A 21,629-nucleotide genomic window follows, 5' to 3' on the forward strand; every position below is an offset into this window, starting at 1 on the left:
AATCCATTATTTTTAATATGATCTAAATATGTGATAACATTCTAAGAATTAATGTGTTAATTTTTTTCTTCTCCCTTACACTTTCACGTTATAACATATGTATTGCATTAAGAATGCTTTCATTATTGTCTGAACTTAACCATTTAAATTGACATATTTAAATCCAACATCAGTAAAATCAAAACTTGTGAAAATTCTTGATTAACTAGGACAGTGGGGAAGAATGATACCAAAGAGGTTTAATAAAGCTAAAATTTTCAGTGAATTTTAAAGCACTTCACTTGTCTTTTTAGGCTGCTTAAATACGCTTTCTCAGATAGCTTCTGTTTTGGAAAATAATAACAAAATCCCAAAAATTCCCAATGGCTGTTAGTCTCCCTATCACTGGAATTCAACTGTGTTTAACAGCTTCTAATTTGTATAAATCACACCTAGCAGCTAATAGAATTGTTTGAAATTCTCATCAAAGTAGTCAGCAAAGGCCAGGTGCAGCAGCTCATGCCTGTAATCCTACCACTCCGGGATGCCAAGGCAGGATTGCTTGAGCTCAGGAGTTCCAGACCAACCTGAGCAAGAGGAGACCTTGTCTCTGCTAAAAATAGAAAAATTTGCCAGGCCTCTTGGTTTGGCCAGCAGTCCCAGCTACTTGAGAGGCTGAGGTAGGAGGATCCCTTAAGCCCAGGACTTTGAGGTTGCAGTGAGCTACGATGACGCCACTGCACTCTAGCTGAGGCGACAGAGCGAGACTGTGTCTCAAAGGAAAAGAAAAAGTAGTCAGTAAAGGAATGATCTTTAAAAATGCTGTTCAATCACTGGGAGGCAACATGGCATCTTGGAATGATGGAGACAGCCCTTGTGTTGATATAGTGCCTCAATCACTTACTAGATGTCGGGGAAAATTTGCTTAACCTATGAGAGATAAGTAATTTTTATCCCACATACTTGATGTGAGATTGGGAGGTAAAAAAACATGACAATTAGTTCTTTTTTTTCTTTTCCCTTTTCTCCATGAGTAACAATCTGTTTTAGTCTAGATCATTTGCTCAGGCTAAGCTTACAGATCCCATCACTGTTACTTAACATTATAAAGTTTCTTAGTTCCACAGAGACAGTCTTGTTAACTTCAACCATCAGTATATATGTTACATGTTACGAAATGGGACTGATGAGCTTCTGGAATGTTTGCTGCCTACATCATAATGGGAGGGGTATGGAGTCTCTTAAAATGGATGCCATAAGGAAAGTAAGTGCAATTCAACTGAATCCAAATGTCTATTGAGCATTTCCTCAGCTCAGTCCAAGAAGGCACTGTTAACCACATATTAGAGCATCCAAGAAATAAAAAATGCATTTGTTGTAGTAGAAAACAGATGAAATAAAGCTGAATCCATTTCAAATAAAAGGTTTTCAGAAAACAATAGCAATTCCAGAAAAATCTGTCTTGCTGGGTTTTTCCTAAATAATGTTCTGATTAAATCATCAAATTTACTCAAAATTACCGAGTACAAAAAGTGAAAGTTGACATGAGATTCTGAATACATTTCCCACACAGAAGTAAGCTGCAGTATGTTTTAGCAAATCTGTATGTCGTAGTTATGTGTCGTAGTGCTGTGTATTCTTAAATCATGCAAAACTAATTTTACAGATGAAGCTGAAGCTTGATAACTTCGTCAGTGCCACCTGAAGAGGCGAGAGACAGGAGGAAAAGTCACTTTAGATGTCTGCTGTAATTCATCCCCATTCATAGAGATCTCGGTAGGACAGGGACGTCAGCTTCGGCAGCTAAAATCTGGTGACTGCAGCAGCATTCATCACAGACAGTATCTCTGTATAAGTTTACCAGGTATCTATTTCGTTCTAGAAGGCGATTCTTAAACCTAAAAAGCAAAGAGGAGAAATCGCTTCCTCCTGCTTGGCGCCAAGGGAGAAAGCAGGAGAGCGAGCACTGACGGTGTTTAAGAAAAACCAGGCCTATGTCCTAGAGACCAGTTCTATGTGGCAAAAGCTTCGAAAAATAGAGAAGGGAAGAAAACAGAATAAGGAAACTCAGATTCGTGAAAATTTACCTTTCAGAGCCAGCAGGTGCTCCTGTTTGGGGGGATTCACTTCCATTTTCACCAGCACTTTTGACCCACTGCCTTACGGGGGCTGAAGAGGTTCAACCCGGCCCGGAAGGAAACAGAACAGCGCGCGTTTGGGAAGACCGGGCGTCAAACTCACTCTGAACAGCTTCCCTCTGTCGGTGGGACCTTAAATTCTCTTCTTACCACGTCCTTTACAGACGCAATGTCTTCTTTTCACCAAATCCAACCCTTGTCTCTTAGAGATCTTTACATAAAGTACTGTGTTTTCCATCTACAATTACACACTGCGACTTCAGGAAACCACTACTTAGTAACAACGTACAGCCTCACAAATGCAGGATTGAAAAAAAAAAAAAAAGAGGCGAGAGAGTGGCATGCTGGGATTTGGAGTTTACACAAAAATCGCATTGCATGCAGGGAGATGTAGTCCCCGCCCCCATCAATCCCACTCCCTTTCCCAGCTGGTTTACAATTGAAAAGGAGAAATCATTATAGGAGAGGGAGTTTCACCCCAAAACTTTGATTCTGTTTAATCTCTTCTCTTTTCACTGAGGACCTTCCATCAATTGCAGACTCGATTAAAAATAACAAAGTGCCCATGCGCAAGGCCAGTGACTGACGGGAGGAGGCGCGAAGAGGTCGGCAGAGCAGGGCGGTGCGCCGCACTGCGCCTGTGCGCCAGCGGCGTGCGCCTAGGCCTCTGGGTAGGTGGCTCAACCCCTCCTCTCAGTTGAAGGCTCTGACCGCTGCATCGCGGCGCTGCTCTCCCAGGATGGCTACCCTTATTGTAAACAAGCCAGGAACAGGACTAGACAGTGGCCGGCAGGGCAGCCGGGGGACGGCTGTGGTGAAGGTGAGGGACCTTGCGTGCTCTGTTCTCCACCATCGGCGTACCTTCGGTTCATCCTGGAGACCTGGCGGCTTCGCCGCGGCCCAGGCTTTGATGGGCAAGGATGCGCGGCCTCTAGGCTTCTTTTGGCTTTACAAGTCTTGTCCTCCGCTCCGCGACCCTTATGCCGGCTAGCCTGAAGTTTCTCGGTCTGCTCATGCCAGATGTCAACATCGACAGCTGGGACATTAGTCAAAAGCAGCTTATGGGCGTGCACGGTGTGTAGCAGAGCCCAGAATTGACAGGCCTTGAAGTCTTTTTCACTGTTGCACTACTTCTATAATCAGACATCAGTTATTGGTTGAGCTGGCCTCTTCCCTCTTGGTACAGTCTACCACAGGGATGGGGAACCTTTTCATGTTGAAAGGCTGCATTAATTTAGCTGTAATCAAATAAGGCCACCTTCAAGAAACTTCAATTAGATATACTTAAAAATGTACATTATTTTGTAAAAATCTATGTACTTAATAATTTTAAAAAATGAAAACTATTTGTTAATTTTAAAGTTAACCAACTTTGTTAACAACTTTGTTGTGTCTGCTTTTTGTTGAAAAGCATTTGAATATTTGGTTGCATCATGGAGGTGCGCAGTTTCAGTTGATCCTCTAGATCAGCGGTCCCCAAACTTTTTGGCACCAGCAACTGGTTTCATGGAAGACAATTTTTCCATGGAGGGGGAAGGGAGGAGAAGGTGGAGCTCAGAGGGTGATGCGAGCGATGGGAAGCTGCTGTAAATATAGATGAAGCTTCCCTTGCTGGCCTGCTGCTCACCTCCTGCTGTGCCACCGGGTTCCCGTTTCATAGAAGACAATTTTTCCCCCGTGAAGGGCGAGGGGTAGGGGCGGAGCTCAGGCGGTGATGCACCTTGGGTTCTTAACAGGCCAACAATAGGTACCCAGCCACAGCCCAGGGACTGGGGACCACTGCTGTAGAGGGGTATCACTCATTTGTGACCTTAAGAGCATCTTGATTTGGGTTAGGTAGGAGAATGTAGATTCACAGCAATAAGTGGTTGAAAAGCAAGAAAGCATTTTGGGGGCATGTTGCCAAAGGTGTGGGTATTCTATTGCATTTTTCCATATTTCATTCGGATCTTTCTTAACATCAAACGATGACTTTAAAATGTCATCTACTGAGAGCTCAATCAATTCCATCTGTAGATACTTAGGTGTCTTGGTGATATCAACTATGTGAGGCTGAAATGCTAATTTGAATGTGATGTCATGATTCTCAAAGTGAATGAAGCTTTCATTGTATTCTCCAATTAATAGCTCTATAACAGCTGTGTATTCTTCAAATGATTTGCATATGTCGTCCTGTTCATCAATGGCCTTTGCTAACTGGGGAAGATGTTCATCTGAAATTTCCTTTTGAAGCAGTGTTTTGAAAAAAGATAACTTCTTTCAAACATTGTTGATTCTGTTCTTCATAAAATTTATCTGTTCTCACAGAGATAAAATATTGAGATAGCCAACTCACTTTACAATGATAGGGCAAATCCACACTGAATACCTCATGGTTTAACTTTAGCATGTTATGAACCTGATGCCATGTGGCATTTACATGAATATATTAATAGTTAATAATACTTACAACTTTTTGCAAAGTGTCCCTTAAAATAGTAGCTTCAGCATAGAGATTTTGCTGATGCAAGATACAATGAAAAGAAATTAGAGCATCTGGATCTGTTAGCACCTTTTTTATCTGTGTAATATACCTTTCATGTTTTCCTGTCATGGAAGGTCCACCATCTGTGCATACACTCACTAAGTTTACCAAATTCAGTCCAACTTCATGACATTTATCTTGAAAGTTGTTGAAGATATCTAATCCTTGTGTTCTGTTTGCAAGAATGCCCAAAGTGATTAACTCTTTGTAGCAAAGAAAATCTTCTGTTATGACCCAAATAAAGTATAAATCTGCGCTGAGTAAGTAGTATTAGTTGATTCATCGAAAGTGATTGAATAATACAGATTTTCCTTTTGAAGTATCACATGAAGTCCTGTTAAGTTGAAGGCTAATTCATGCTGCCAATAAGTATGGTTCTCCTTGAAAGAGGCAGTTGTTTGAAACGTTTTCAGTGTCTAAGCATTCTACAACTTCAACAATGCATTCTTTCACAATTTCTGCATCACTGAATGGCTTCCTTTTTTCCTAAGTATATAAGCTACTTTATAAGTTGCTTCAGTGGCATTATTTCCAGGTCTTATTGTTGCTTGAAAGAGTTGTCTTTGCTTTTGCTTTTCATCTTTTAATTTCCGCAGTGCAACCTTTTGTGCCTCTTCCTCTGATTTAAAATATTTGTGGTCCTTTTGAGTGTTATAGTGCTGATGAACATTGAATTTCTTTAATGTTGATATTGCAGTATCACAAAGCAAGCAAGAAACAAGATAGTAATGCAATTCCCAATCCTCATTAAAAAATCTGTTTTCTTCCTTAAGCATTCTCTTGGTGTTCTTTGACATGGTGGGCTGTTAAGCAGACAGAATTCAAAAATACTGTTGAGCTGTGCAACTATTCACAAGTCCACTTCATACAGCAACACAGTGCATGGTTGTCAAAAGCTGATGACAAAAAAAAAAATTAAAAAAAAAAAAAGCTGATGACAGACTGGCGTACTCTACCTCCAAAGCTCTTGCCAACCACCCTTGTGCAGTAGTGGCGCCAGTCAGGTGGGGTACATTAGAAGTAAATCATAAACATAGCAACCATCAATTTAGCCCTTATGGCTTACTAAAGTTCTAATTGCGCTGGTCAATCTGGGAGGATTATTTTGTTGAAACTTATTCTTTGGTATTTTAAATATGTTAATTTTAAAAATAAAAAATATAAAAGAGTGAAAATGTATTAATAAAAATAAAAAGATTTATTCTGTACAATTTGGATTCAGTCTAACAGCCGCACTTAAGGACTTAGAAGACCACATGTGGCCTTAAGGCCTCAGTTTCCCCACCCCTGGTCTGTCAGCACTTTTCAGAAGTCTCCAACTGCAGCATAGCTGGGCATTAACGCTAAGGTTTATGAATTGCCTTATGCTTGAACTTTGAGATTCTAACATGTATAAATACTGAAAAGTACATTTATGAAAAGACCAATTGAAATATGTGGAACTCATTTTCCCCCTCTACTGTATGTATGGAAAGATCTGGAAAGGAGAACTGACCTTAGTGGTTTATAGAGTAACCTTCAGGATCATCTGGAATCGAAGAGATTTGGTAATTCTCATTTCTGGTTACACATTAGGACCATTGAAGACTTTCAAAACACTACTGATGCAGTCTTTCCCCAATTCTGATTAGGTTGACATCAGCATATTTTTAAAATTCTTAGAAGTGATTTTAATTTGCAACCAGGATTGAGAACCACTGAACCTGATAATATCTGAAGTTCTTTTAACATCTTGAATAATAGGGACCTATGATTTTTCACTTAATGTTGGTTTTATATGACTGCAAATGAAATATTTCTTCCAGCAACTTAGTGTCAGTCAATGTTGGTGGTGGTTGATTCAGTTGACCTTTAAATATTAATGCATTTATTCTGAAGGTACATAGCATATCAGATGCAGAGGAGCCATCATTATTGGGCATGTTGTATGGTTGAGATTTTATTTATTGAATTGTGCTTTTGCTAAGTAGAGAATATCTGCAGAGTATTTTGTGAATTAACTTGAAGTTTAAGTTGTTTTATTTCATAATTGGAATGATTTTCATTTTGGTTTCTGTTTTGGATACCTCATTTGCCTTGTAATCTCAGATGTGTACCAAAGCCTGATGTAACTCCAGTTTGTTACAGGACAGAATTTGATATATTAGAGTCTTACCTTGTTCATTTTCATCTTAACATGTAAAATGTTCCTGAACTGTGCAATATGGTAGTCTTTTTTGACAAGATCTTCATGCCATAATTTATAATAGATATGGCAGAATAAATTTTTTTTTAAAAATCTCATTTTTATAGATGAAAGCAAGAAGTATTTACTGGGTAGTAAATGTTGAAGTATATAATACTAATACTGTATAAAATGGCCTCTTTCTTAATGAACAGGTTGATAATGATAAGGGTTTTTTTTGTTTTTTTTTTTTAAGGCTGGTCAAGTGGATAAGGTTTTTATCATTAAGAAAAACAGAAAAATCTTATATTGTGAAATAATTTGCATTTAAAAAGGAATCACAGAAAGTTTCTTTTGCTTAGTGAGCCTTCTTAGTCTTTTTAATATATGTTCTGGTTTATTAAAATTTGATTTACATGTAATAAGTTTGAAGCTTTCTTTGGCATTTTAATGAAGTATAAAATTAAAAGCTTTTTATGCTGTTAGCCATAATTCCTATTCATAGATACTGAGAAAAGAATTTCTTGCTCTATTATTTACTGAGTTGATGTTTGCAAAATAACAATATTTTTGGACCTGTATTTGTTTTGCTAATCAATGAAACTTCACTAGTGCTTTTTGAAAAAATCTGTGGTAGCAATGTAAGTTCTTTTATCTTGTGTATGTGATGTTACACATCACATGTGTCAGAGATATAAGATATGAATGAACTAAGCAAAATTCTAATTTTATTCTTTAGAGTTTATTGTCATAAACAAGTTTAATTTATTATAGTATCACAATAATGAGAGTATTTATAAAAATATTGCATTTATTTTATAATATCTAATTGTATTATGAATATCTTTTCTGTATATAATTGAATTTGATAAAGTGAAACTTTTTTCTTCTCTGTAAAAAATATAGGATAAGTTGAAATATGTATATATGTGTATAATAGATATAATATGTGAATAGCTAGCTGTTCCCCAGCCGTTTCCCTTTCTCATAGGGAACCAGTGTTCCAATGTTACTGGTTTCCTGCATATACTTCCAGAAAGATAGGATGCTTATATAACAATATATAAAAGTATTTGCTCTTCTTTCTCTACCTTTATGCAAAAATGAATGTGCTCTATCGTTTTTCTATTTGCCTTTTTCATATGAAATCATTCTGTGTACATAAAAAACTTCCCATCTTTCTTGCCAGCCTGTGTAGTTTTATAGTATATGAATGTACCATAATTTATTTTCCAGCCTGGTATTCCTGCATATTTACTTTGTTTCCAGTCTTTTGCTAATACAAATGGTGGTGTTAGGAATAACTGATAGATCTTGTCACACATGTCTGATATATTTGTAGAATAAATTCCTGCAACTTGAATTACTGAATTATTTAAACTTTTGATATGTATTGCCAGGTTGCCTTCCGTAGAGTCTATATCACTTAAACAATTCACAGCAATCAGCAACGTATGAATGAGAATGTTTGCTTTCCCATATCTTCAGATCTAATCTGATTTTAGATCTAATCTGAAAAAAAAGTGTCTTAATGTAGCTTTAATTTGCATTTCTTTTATGAGTTAGGTGGAACATCTTTTCATGTATTTAAAAAGTTATTTTCTTTTCCTTTTTTGTGAACTATGTTATGCTTTAGTTTCTTCTGAACCATACTAGGATGCAAGAGAATTATAAATTATCTCTTTATTTACAGTGAAAGATGTTTGCATCTCAAGCACTAAGACCAAATTATTTGCAGAATTAAATTTAAAATTGTAATGGATTTAGTCTGATTTCTACCCTGCCAGACCCTTCAGACTCTAATTGTCTTTATATTTTTATTTTTGGACTTTATTTAAGCATGTAGGTGCTTGATATTAGGAATACCCTGTTCCTGAGGGCTCTTTGGTCTAACAGGGAAAGACAGGCTGAAAGGCCAACAAAGGTATTGAAGTGTTTTGGATGTTACAGTAGACACTTACTCAAAGCACGTGGGGGCCCATAGGATTGTGTGGTCCATTTCTCTGCATGAGCATAAAGAAAGAGACACAAAACAGTTATGTTCTGGAAACTATAAGCTCTTTGATGTAGTTGTAGATTGCGGTCTGAAGGATGTGGCAGTGAAGCAGTAGGACAGGGGCCAGATTGTAACAGATCTTGAATGACAGACGCAGGAGTTTGGGATATGATTGAATTGTTCATTGTGGGTATTTTTTTAAAAAATTAATTAAAATTGTGAAACACTACAGATTTACTTAGAAATAAGCACTGAAAATGCTTTATTGCTATAAATACAGTTTGTTGTCTATTTATAAAACATAAACTTACAGACCTGAGAATCAGAATAAGCCAATTCTTACAGCCTTTCTTTTGACTGACTGGCCTTGAGCAAGTCATTGCTCAAGGCCAGTCATTGCTCATACCTGTAATTGGAACTAGATAGACAAAATATTTTCTAACCCGGAGCTGTATTTATTAATCAAGAACAGGAATTGAAATTTAAGGCAAGCTTTCTTGCCTTTACATTATTTGATATACATGGATACTAGAAGATATGTGAAAATTACTTGTAGTCTTTTCTTAACAAGTTCTTTGTCATTTACAAGGGTAATTGTCATCCCAGACTATATTTTAGATTATTTTTGTCAAAGTTAATGAGGGCTTATTGGGGGTTAGGTAGTTGCCACCTTTGGTAGAATTACATATTGTTTTTACAGATTCAGATGTAATGAGTCAAATTGTAATTTTCAAAAGATAAAGACGATGTGAATTTACAATATTATCTTTGTCCCTAACCCTTAGTGTTCAAGGAGATTTCACTATGGTAAAATTTTGGCAGGATTTTTCAGATGGAATTACTAAAAAGTGATTTAAGGTTTTACAGCCTAGACAGTTTCTCTCATGGAGAAATAAAGTAACAATGTTGATTCAATATATTAGATCAGTTTTCTTTAAACCATGAAATATGTATGCTTTTAAAATTATTTAAAGAACACATATCACATGTTTCCTTTTCAAATATTAGGTGCTGGAGTGTGGAGTGTGTGAAGATGTCTTTTCCCTGCAAGGAGACAAAGTTCCTCGCCTTCTGCTTTGTGGTCACACAGTCTGTCATGACTGTCTCACCCGCCTACCCCTTCATGGAAGAGCAATCCGTTGCCCATTTGATCGACAAGTAACGGACCTAGGTAGGAAAATTATTCGTATGGATTTAATATTGAAAATTATTCATGTAATGCAAATATCATAGAAAACAATTTATTTCCACTTGATTTTTGAAATGATAAAATTCTAAGGAAGTTTCAGAAAGCCTGGGTTTCTATTAAGGTCAGTAGTCTACCTGTAAAATATCCCACTCTTAGTTATTAATTTTATTTCATCTTCAGAGATATTTATATTCTATACTTATATGCAAAGAGCTTTAAGATAAAACCTAAGAAAAACATGCTTCCCTTATTGAAAGAAATAAGAATTTTCGTCACAGAGTAAATAATTTGCCCGAATCCATTAACCCAGTAAAACAATGTTTTCTTTACAAATGAATAAGCCAATAATGAAAATATAAATAAGTCATTTGAGTCTCAGCATGTTTTTATTTACTAATATCAGAAACAGAGGTGTTTGTAGCTTCTGGTAACTACTCCTTATTTTCTCTTAAAATTAGTTAAAGGGTTTTGTGGGGTTTTTTTGGTTTCCTGTATACTTTTAAAACTTTGCATTACATATTTCAAAATAAGATACTACTTTGGGATACCAGATTTGGAAATAATAACATTTATTAGTATTTGAACAATTATTTTACAAACATAAGTTCTGTAAGCTTACTCTTTTTGATAGGGGAGTTTTCCCCAAAATAGTTTCAGGTTGCCTTTTTTTTTTTTTTAAAGGGCAGTAGTACTATTTAAGACCATTTTAATGTATTCATTTTATATACCAAGTGGAATACATTCTAAATAATTTATTTATTAAAAAAGAAGCAAGAGTATCCATATTTTTAGGTTGGAAGACTTTAAAATGCCAAGAAACATGGTTTAAAAATGTTTTCTTGTAAGGAAAGAATAGGTTTCTTAAGGTTTTGGTGGTCTTTGATGCAAATAAGTAGTATGTCTATTTGCCAGACAACTAATATAGGACAGTGATAGCATTATTATAGGTAACATTAACTTACTATTACCCAAGAAATAGCAGGGGCGGGAGAAGTATCTCTATTTTGAGATTCTTTTATTTGGTAATGTATGCATCTATTATACCATTTCTTTATATAGTACTAATAGAAATGGTAATGTTTTGCAAATGGTGGATAGAACCTTTCTTCCATCTTTTTGAAGAGTACTTTACCTTCTCTACATTAATACCGCAGTGTGGGGTGTTACCTTCCTCAGTGTTTAGCTGAATTAGAAATTTATGACAGGGAATGATTACTCATATCTTATGTTGAAATATGTGACTGCTATCACATCAACATTAAAAATAACTCTGGCTTAGATAGAGATTGTAATTATTATAACTCATAGGTTAGATTTTTAATGTGGAATATGTTAGTGACCCTTGATATAGTTGGATTTCATTCTTTTTTAAAAAAATCTATTTTTAAATGTATTGTAGCAGTAATGTCTAAATACATTGTGGAAAATTTGAAAAAATATAAAAGTAGGAAGAAGAAAAATCATTTATAATTTCTCTCTAGAAGAGAACTACTGTTAATGTTTAAGGTCATAATTATAATTAGAATTCCTCTTGAGTTCAAGAGAATATCAGTAGTTATTAGTACTGTTCAGCAATATTTCTGGTTCTCCTCTTCTGTCCATATGGTGAAATTACACTTCCTTGCCCTCTTATAGTTAGGTATGGCTGGGTGATTCCATTTAACCAGTGAAATGTGAGAAGAAGTGCAGTGTTAACTTCCAGGTTGAAGTCGTTGAGAGGAGATTTATGATGGTTCAACGTAAATCCTCCTCCCTGCTACAGTGAAGTGGTCTAGATTGATGGAGCTTTAGTAGTCTGTGTCCCTGGCCGTGGACAGTGGGGTACAGAGCCTCTCTTGTTTTCCCCAATGCCTGAGATGTTGCATGAACAAAAAGTAAATCTTTGTTGTGTTAAGCCATCGAGATTGCAGAGTTGTTTTGACAGTTACGGAAACATTAAATAATATATTTGACAGTACCTAGATACTGCTAGGAGTTTATGTGTATAATATGTTCATTATATAATGACTGAATATTTGGAAAATTGTCAAGACCATGTTTTGAAATGGTCATATATTATATTTCTTAACCTTTATATAAATAGAGTAGCTGGAACTCAGCTTGTTGTAGAATACATATTATAATAAACGTTAAGGAGAAAGCCTTGTGGGGGCAAGGCTGAGGGAGAAATGCTGGGTAGGCTGCATAGTGGTACTTGGGAAATGAGGTCACAGAAGTCAGAGAGGAGGATAAACATATTTAGCCTAGTTTTTTGGAGAATCACAACAGGGATTTTTTATTTATTTATTTATTTTTATTTAAGAAAAGAGGCCAGGCGCAGTGGCTCACGCCTGTAATCCTAGCACTCTGGGAGGCCGAGGCGGGTGGATCGCTCAAGGTCAGGAGTTCGAGACCAGCCTGAGCAAGAGCGAGACCCTGTCTCTACCCAAAAAAATAGAAAGAAATGATCTGGACAACTAAAAAAATATATATATATAGAAAAAATTAGCCGGGCATGGTGGCGCATGCCTATAGTCCCAGCTGAGGCAGGAACTGAGGCAGGCGGGAGGCTGAGGCAGGAGGATCGCTTGAGCCCAGGAGTTTGAGGTTGCTGTGAGCTAGACACCACGGCACTCACTCTAGCCAGGGCAACAAAGCGAGACTCTGTCTCAAAAAAAAAAAAAAAAAAGAAAGAGGAGCCAAGAGGAAGGGGAGCCTTGCAGGCAAATGACTCCATCATCCTTTTATGTATTTATTCATTTAATAAACGTGTATTAGGTGGCAGGTGTGTCAGATGGTATTAGAAGCTCACAATAACAGATATTCCTTCTAACTGCTGAAGGATCTGGATTTTATTTATAGGCTCGGGAATAGTGTGTGTGTGTGTGTGTGTTTGTGTGTGTGTGTGTGTGTGTGGTCCTAGGTTGCAATGTAAAATAGGATTTATAATATTAAATGATAGAAAAATAATAGAATTTTAAATTATGTTTCTACTTGGAATGCTGAGGGGTTCTTCTGTTTTTCAAAGAGTACATTAACAAAGCAATTGTTCTGTCATGAAAAGAAAATGGGGAAAATTTGAATTTTCAAAATTTAGACATTATTAATGACTGAACTATATATGATATAGAAATTGCTTGTTGAGGTATGGGGTAAAATTAATATTCTATTTTGTTAGATTTAGATTTTGTTTTTATATTCTAGGAGATTCAGGTGTCTGGGGATTGAAAAAAAATTTTGCTTTATTGGAGCTTTTGGAACGACTGCAGAATGGACATATTGGTCAGTATGGAGCCGCAGAAGAAGCCATTGGGATATCTGGAGAGGTATTGATTGGTTGACCTTGGTGAAATGTTTGTTATGAGCATGAATTTTTCTTTTAATTTAAAATATTTGCCATTAATAGCACAGCATTGCCTCCTTCAGCAGGTAGATTTCTAGAAACGCAACTTTTCATTACCTTCCTGTTCTGAAGGTAACACTGTTCCCAACAAAACAAAAGTAAAACTAAATCTTGAATTCTCTTAAAATACTATGCCTAATTATGTTTTGTGTAAATTTTTCTCTTTATCATAATTCCGTTCTATCCAAAGACAAAGTGAAAAGAGTAAGAACATGGAAGAGTAAGAAAGATGGTGTAAGCTACATTAGAACAGAGGATGCAAATGCAAATCAATTGGCAATAAAGTATGAGGAAAGAAAGAAAAACTCCATGAAAAAGGCCATTTAATGTAGAGGCAAAATGCCTTAAAGATAGCAGTAGCTTCTCACAGAATTATTACTATTAAGTATCTTAAAGAAAAAATTAAATTATGTATAGATGTACTCTGTGTCTAGATGGGCAGATATCTAATAAATATTAGAAAAATTCATTAACCATGGATTTTAACAATGTTAATATACATTTTTAGCACCTCAAAAATTATCTGCATAGCTCTATAATACAGGACATAGCTTTCTTAGACTTATGGATATAAGAATATTTGTAGTAAATAACAGTAGGTGATCTTGGTGATGGACTTTAAAACCAGATTTTGTATTAAGGAAAAAATGTCAGATTGATTTCCACTTCCCTTTTATTAGGTGATGATTTCTTTACATTAAAGTGAATCATTGAAATGAATTTTAAACCAAAACATTGTTTTCTAAAATTTTTGTAGCTCTTTTAGATGCTGTATCTTTTATCTTTATTTAAAAAGACATTATGAGCTGGGCATGGTGGCTCATGCCTTTAATCCTAGCACTCTGGGAGGCCAAGGTGGGTGCATTGCTTGAGGCCAGGAGTTTGAAACCAGCCTGATCAAGAGCGAGACCCTGTCTCTACAAAAAAATAGAGAAATTAGCTGCGCGTGGTGGTGTGCGCCTATAGTCCCAGCTACCCGGGAAGGTGAAGCAGGAGAATTGCTTGATCCCAGGTATTTGAGGTTGCAGTGAACTGAACTGTGATGACACCACTGCACTCTAGCCTGGGCAACAGAGAAAGACTCTGTCTCCAAAAAAAAAAAGACATTAGACTGTTATCTAATGTTGACCTTATAAATTATTTGTCAGGTCTGAAAAGCGGAAGACATGAATTTTTTATGGTACATGTATACATTTGTCATAATTGCAAACAAGACTATTCAACTTTGGTTCATTTTTTATTTAATGTGATAATGACACCATTGATGTGTTTTCTAATTTTTATTTCTGAAAAAATTTATACCAAATCTCTCCCCTTCCAATTATGGCTTTTTTTTTCTTTCTTTTTTTTTTTGAGATAGAGTCTCACTCTGTTGACTGGGCAAGAGTGCTGTGGCATCAGCCTAGCTCACAGCAACCTCAAACTCCTGGGCTCAAGCAATCCTACTGCCTCAGCCTCCTGAGTAGCTGTGAATACAGGCATGTGCCAGCATGCCCAGCTAATTTTTTCTATATGTTTTTGGTTGTCCAGCTAATTTCTCTCTATTTTTAGTAGAGATGGGGGTCTCGCTCTTGCTCAGGCTGGTCTTGAACTCCTGAGCTCAAACATTCCTCCTGCCTCGGCCTCCCAAAGTGCTAGGTTTATAGGCGTGAGCCACCGCGCCCAGCCCTAATTATGGCTTTTTGATATTCATGAAAGTGTTAAAGTCATTCTTGATTATCTGATGTAATTTTTTACTTACTTGTAATGCTTTTTAGTAATTATTAAAAATTAGAAATAATATTACATCTAATGTAGGTTTTATTATTTTGTAAATTTGCTTAAATTGTGCATTAGATTCACCTGTGTAGTTGTTAGACTATACTTGTGTATATTTAGAAAAAAATACACAAGTCCTGGCTTCCTCCACAACCTCTTGAAATAAGAATTTCCCAGGTTGGAGTCTGGGCATCCGTGTTTGTAAAAGTTCCACAGGTAATTCTGATGCATCTCCCAGATTATCTAAATAGCATTTGTGCTTCTGTCCTTCCTGTACATCATCATGACAAGTAGTGTTTAAAGCAATGAGGATGTATTAAACATAAGATTTTTTTAGTCTTAAAAAAATACTTCCAACCATGGTTTAGTAAAATGAGGGGATTTGTTGGGAGAGATCTTTGCATTGACTATGAATCTATGAGAATAGTTTTATTTTTGACCTCTAATTTATAACATATATTAACAATCAATTTTAGAAATAGCTTCTCACTTACCCATAGAAATGAATACTTCCTCAGTTGAATAGTGAATGACCTTTGTGCTTAATAACCAGTATATTTTCATATATTGATATAAAGGCTAGTCAGAAAAGATTGTGGGCCTCTGTATTTCAAAAATTGTCATGTTATACTGACTGGGTTCAATTTTAAGGTATTAATTTTTTGTTTATCAGAGCATCATTCGTTGCGATGAAGATGAAGCTCACGTTGCGTCTGTATATTGCACTGTGTGTGCAACTCACTTGTGCTCAGAGTGTTCCCAAGTTACACATTCTACAAAGACATTAGCAAAGCACAGGCGAGTGCCTCTAGCTGATAAACCTCATGAGAAAACCATGTGCTCTCAGCACCAGGTGCATGCCATTGAGTTTGTTTGCTTGGAAGAAGGTTGTCAAACTAGCCCACTCATGTGCTGTGTCTGCAAAGAATATGGAAAACACCAAGGTCACAAGGTATGAATTGAATTAAATTGGATGACTCTAATTAGTTTACCAGCTCACCATTTGTTTTCACTGACTTGATTGTTTATGTAAAAGGGATTGAAGAAGAGTTAACTGGTGAATGAATTGGGCTTGGTTGCATGAAAAGAAATGAGAGATTTAATTTCTGAATGTTATAAACATTTCAGAGAGGCCTCATGATTCTTTCTTTCTTTTTTTTTTTTTTTTTTTTTTTTTTGAGACAGAGTCTCACTTTGTTGCCCGGACTAGAGTGAGTGCTGTGGCGTCAGCCTAGCTCACAGTAACCTCAAACTCCTGGGCTCAAGCAATCCTTCTGCCTCAGCCTCCCAAGTAGCTGGGACTACAGGCATGCGCCACCATGCCCGGCTAATTTTTTTTCTATATATTTTTAGCTGTCCAATTAATTTCTTTCTATTTTTGGTAGAAACGGGGTCTCACTCTTGCTCAGGCTGGTCTCGAACTCCTGAGCTCAAACAATCTGCCCGCCTCGGCCTCCCAGAGTGCTAGGATTACAGGCTTGAGCCACCGCGCCCGGCCCTCATGATTCTTTCTTTACTGAAAAATAGCTTTCCAACAGGAAATAAAAATTCTCTTCTTCATTTGCATGTTTTCATGATATACTGGATTATTTTGACAATATCCATGTCTATTGATGAACTATTACTTATGATTATAATTTTAGAGATAATCTCTTGGTCTCTTATTTAACAATAAATGGACTTCCAATTTTTAAATTATTTTTTTGTGGGATAAGTAGTTTTCTTATGAAGGAGTGAAAGTGAATTATTAGTATTTTTTACCTTTTTATGCTGTGCTTTTTCTAAATGTGTATGAAAGCTACTTGTGGCTGATATTTCTTTGTGTTAATAGGAAGGATTTAAATAGTTTTTTGTATCATTAGTCAATACTGTGAGTTATTTTCTATAATTATGTTGCATTTTATAGCATTCAGTATTGGAACCAGAAGCTAATCAGATTCGAGCATCAATTTTAGATATGGCTCACTGCATACGGACCTTCACCGAGGAAATCTCAGATTATTCCAGAAAATTAGTTGGAATTGTTCAGCACATTGAAGGAGGAGAACAAATTGTGGAAGATGGAATTGGAATGGCTCACACAGAACATGTATGGACTTTTTTCTTTCCTTTTTTACCTGCTTATTCTTTTTTCTTTTTATCTTTTCACCTTCTAGTAATTATTTATTGAGTAATTACAGTGTGCCAATACAGCCCTAGTCACTGGAAATAAGTTTTTAAAAAAGTCTCTGTCTTCATTGAACTTAAAATTCATCATAAAAGAGAGAGAGTTTCAAATATGGTAGCTATTTAATTTGTGGGGGACAAGTACAAGGTGCCTTGGCAGTGGTAACAGGGACAACAATCTCTGGAGGTCAGAGAAGACTTCCTAGAAGTAGTGATGTCTAAGCTGAGATATGAAGGAATTCAGTCATGGAGCAGAGTGGGGTGGGGTGTGAGTTTTCGCAGGGAGGGAAGCATGTATTAAAATGCCTAGAATTGAGGACTGGACATATTGTAGAAACTAAAGTTTATTGTGGTTGGAGCTTTGAGTATTGAGCAGAGAATGGCAGGAAAAGGGTTTGGAGAGTTAAGGCCAAATCATGCAGGATCTTGGTAACCATTTTAAAGAGTTCAGTACTTAGTTTAAGGGTAGTAATGAGCCACTGAAGAATCGACATGGGAATGATGTAATCAGATTTGCATTAAGAAAGTTTGCTCCTAATATAGAAAATGAATTGGAGGAGCAACAAGATTGGAAGCAGGAAGACGCATCAGGATGTTGTTGAAATTATCTAGTTGAGAGATGTTTATGGCCTATAATACTAGGTGGTGAGAATGGAGAAAAATAGATGAATTTGAGATTTTAAAGATGTAGAATGGGTTGGTCTTAGTGATTAATTGTTAAAATTGATTGGATAGGTAATTTGGAGGGTCAGGCAGTTAGGCCAAAAGAAGGCTATTGTAATAATCAGGTGAGAGATGACAATGGCTTACAACAGGTTGGTATTATAGAAGTACAGGTGGTGAGGCATGATCAGATTCTGTATATATTTTGAAGTTGGTAGAACTTGCTGAGGGACTAGATGTGGGATATAGAAGAGAGGTGTTAATGAAGTTAATTGAAGTTAAAATTACTGCTATTTTTTGCCTTTCATTTACTGAGAGGTAACTAGGTTTTGGGGGTGGGGAAGACTGGAGATTAGGCGTTCCATTTTGCTCGAGATGTCATTTATAAACAGTTGGATATCCAAACTCCATAGTTGAAGGGAAAGATCTAGCATAGAAATTTAAGTTTCAGAATTTAATATAGATTGCATAGATTTATACAATCTATATAAAATTTATATAGATTTATACAATCTATATAAAATTTTCAATATTTTATATATAAAATCTTTGTTAAGTTTACAATTGCTTAAAACTTATTTTGATTTCCATAGGTACCAGGTACTGCAGAGAATGCCCGGTCATGTGTCCGAGCTTATTTTTCTGATCTGCATGAAACTCTATGTCGTCAAGAAGAAATGGCTCTAAGTGTCGTTGATGCTCATGTTCGTGAAAAACTGATTTGGCTCAGGCAACAACAAGAAGATATGACTATTTTGTTGTCCCAGGTCTCAACAGCCTGCCTTCATTGTGAAAAGACTTTGCAGCAGGTAGGTAGTTTAAGTGTGGTTAGGGCCGTAGTTGTAAAGTTAAGTAGGTAATTACAGAGATACATACTAGTCTATTTTATTAATTTGATGAACATTTTGTATGTGCTGCATGTGTTGACCCACTTAGGACATGGTCTGTAACCTTAAATTGCTCCACCAGCCATATCAGTGTCCTTTCCTTCAAGATCTGCCCTTCCCTCACCATGAAGCCATGGGTTTTAGAAGCCTTCTAACTTCATGTCATTCTTCGGTCATTCCAAATCCTTTTACTCTTCTTTGCCAAGCATATATGTACTATTCTTTCTGCTTGGAGTGCCTATATCTCTTTTTTTCTCCTTTAAGGTCCAGCTCTTCTTTGAAATTCTCTCTTCTTTGGTCTTTTTTTTGTTGTTGTTGGCAGGGGTGGGGGTTCCTCTGTAGCTTGTACCATCTACCTATGCTCTAATTCAGTCATTCTTTACTTCACTATCACAATAAACCATGTTTTATGATGGTTGAGGTATCATAAGCAGTTCATTACCCAGTTTGCAAATGATTTACTTTTTAATGAGCGAGATACAAGATTATTGTAACAGAACTGTTAGTCTTACACATTTTTTTATTTTTGAGACAGAGTCTCACTCTGTTGCCCTGAGTAGAGTGCCGTGACGTCAGCCCAGCTCACAGCAACCTCAAACTGCTGGGCTCAAGCCATCGTCTCTCCTGCCTCAGCCTCCCTAGTAGCTGGGACTATAGGCATGTGCCACCCATGCCTGGCTAATTTTTTTTATTTTTAGTTGCCTGGCTAATTTCTTTCTATTTTTAGTAGAGACAGGGTCTCACTTTTGCTGAGTCTGATCTTGAACTCCTGACCTCAAGCGATACTCCCGCCTTGGCCTTCCAGAGTGCTAGGATTACAGGCATGCACCGCCATGCCTGGCCCCACATTTCTATTTTGGATCTGCTTTTATAAGTGGGAGATATAAGGATAATTGCTGCCCTAAGAATTTCAGAAAAGTTTCAGTCTCTCTTATCTTTATTGATACACTGCTAATAATTGTGTGATTTCAAATCATTGTAGGCTAAACCTTTTACTGTTGTAGAGCTTTTTCTCTTATATGAGTGTGGCCAGCCTGTATCCTTATCAGTCTTGAGTTATCATTTGGTCCTTACTATATTGAATTGTAACAGTTGATGCGTATGCCATTTATTAAGTTGTTTTTCAGCTCCAATCCTACTCTTCTGTCCTCTGCTTTGTGATGCTGGGGCTAGAACTCTACAAACCACATAGCTGTGTTGCCAGCTGGCTCCATGTTAGGTACTACGAAGATGGGGCACTGAAGGGAGACTGGACGGTGGGAAGTGGCTTCCTTGGGTTCCTGTTTACTTGGCGTTCTTGTGAATGCATTCCTCTTATGAGGAGACTACCTTCCTTAGAGGTCTGAGTTTCGCTCCATGGGACCCCTCCTGCAAGTTTCTAAGTTTTAATAATTTTAACCTCTTCCCTTTATTTCCTTAGCCCTGGAGGTGGGAGCTATTTCCTACAGTTTTTATCTCCGTGATACCTCAGAGTTCTTTTTACTCTTTGAGTTACCTAGTTAATAACTATACCTAGTTATCAGTTCTTTATATGAAGTTCTTTCTGTTCAAATAACTGGTGTGATTTGTGTCTTCTGATTGGACCTTGAATCATACAATATGCCTATTTGTCCTTCTAGATGCTGACCAGATACATATTGTTTATCTTTGTGTCTCTAAGTTCTTTGTATCTAGATAGAGCTTAATAAATACTTGTTCAACTCATGGTGGATAATCAAGCTACTGGCAAAATCAGAATGGAATCATGTCCTAAATCATATTTACTTGACTACTTAAGAGTATTTTCATATTTATTTTACAAAAAACTATATCTGCAGTTACTTAAATATTTTAAAATGTTTTAGAGTTTCTGAAGCGTCATGTAATTGTTAATGATATGGTATTATCTCACTATGTTAATGCAAAAGAAATCGGGGTCTTGTATTCATTTTTCATATGGATCTATTAGTTTTCTTCTGTTTTATGGCCACAGAATCCTAACTAATATTCTTAAAATTTCCCACCACAGAGAAAATTGACAGAGGAATAGATGGAACATCACGAATTTATTTTCATTTTTGAGAACAAAACTTAATCATCCCTCCCCTTCAAAGAAATTATGTATCATCTAAGTTCTAGGCATTATGCCAGATGCTGAATATTTGTTCATTCATTTAGCAAATATCTTTTGAGCACTTAATATTGCCATGTATATTTTAAGTACTTAGAGTATATTAGTGAACAAAATAAGCAAAAGCCATAATCTTGTGGAATTGCCATTCTAGCAAGGAGAAAACAGGCAATAAATCATAACTGTATCTAAATAATTAATTTATATGTTAGGAAGTGATAAGAGCTAAGGGAAAAAGAACTCTACAAATCACATGTTTGGGTTTGTACAGCAGATTGCATTATTAAATAGTCAGGGTAAGCATTATAGAGAAAAAGCAAGATTTGAGCAAAGACTCAAAGGGGAAGAAAGTGAAGGAATTCAAGCCCGAATGGGGGAAAGAACATTCTACTTGAGGAAATGGTTAGAGCAAAAACCCTAGGGCAGCATGCCTGGTGTGTTCAAGAAACGGCAATAAAGGCCTCTGTAGATGGAGTAGAGTAAGTGAAGGAAGGAGTAATAAGAACTGAAGTCAGAGGTAATAGGGAATTTTATGTAAGGAACGCCCTGTGGGGACTTCAGCTTTTATTGATTGAGATAGGGGGACCATGGTGGGGTTTTCAGCACAAGAGTGACTTGATCTTACTTATTAAAAGTATTACTCTGGCTGATGTATATAAAATGGATTAAAGGA

General features: G+C 36.4%; 2 protein-coding genes across 6 annotated transcripts in view; one reads left to right on the top strand and one right to left on the bottom strand.

Annotated features, from left to right (window-relative positions):
* Positions 1–2,379, bottom strand: part of TRAPPC13 (trafficking protein particle complex 13) — a 43,354-nt gene extending 40,975 nt beyond the window's left edge. For all 4 annotated transcript variants that reach the window (XM_012664523.1, XM_012664522.1, XM_012664520.1 and 1 more), the window contains exon 1: positions 2,067–2,379. In XM_012664523.1, coding sequence (XP_012519977.1) covers positions 2,067–2,112 — 46 coding nt within the window. In that variant the 5' untranslated portion in view covers positions 2,113–2,379. The remainder of the gene's footprint in view (positions 1–2,066) is intronic.
* Positions 2,380–2,778: 399 nt separating this feature from the next.
* Positions 2,779–21,629, top strand: part of TRIM23 (tripartite motif containing 23) — a 32,822-nt gene continuing 13,971 nt past the window's right edge. The window contains exons 1-6 of one of the 2 annotated variants that reach the window (XM_012664528.1): positions 2,779–2,937; positions 9,810–9,972; positions 13,174–13,295; positions 15,804–16,082; positions 17,037–17,219; positions 18,553–18,768. In XM_012664528.1, coding sequence (XP_012519982.1) covers positions 2,857–2,937; positions 9,810–9,972; positions 13,174–13,295; positions 15,804–16,082; positions 17,037–17,219; positions 18,553–18,768 — 1,044 coding nt within the window. In that variant the 5' untranslated portion in view covers positions 2,779–2,856. The remainder of the gene's footprint in view (positions 2,938–9,809; positions 9,973–13,173; positions 13,296–15,803; positions 16,083–17,036; positions 17,220–18,552; positions 18,769–21,629) is intronic. The other variant, XM_012664530.1, reaches the window with a different exon arrangement.

The sequence above is a fragment of the Propithecus coquereli genome, unplaced genomic scaffold (assembly GCF_000956105.1).
Source record: "Propithecus coquereli isolate 6110/MARCELLA unplaced genomic scaffold, Pcoq_1.0 Scaffold9, whole genome shotgun sequence".
In the NCBI taxonomy this organism is placed as follows: domain Eukaryota; kingdom Metazoa; phylum Chordata; class Mammalia; order Primates; family Indriidae; genus Propithecus; species Propithecus coquereli.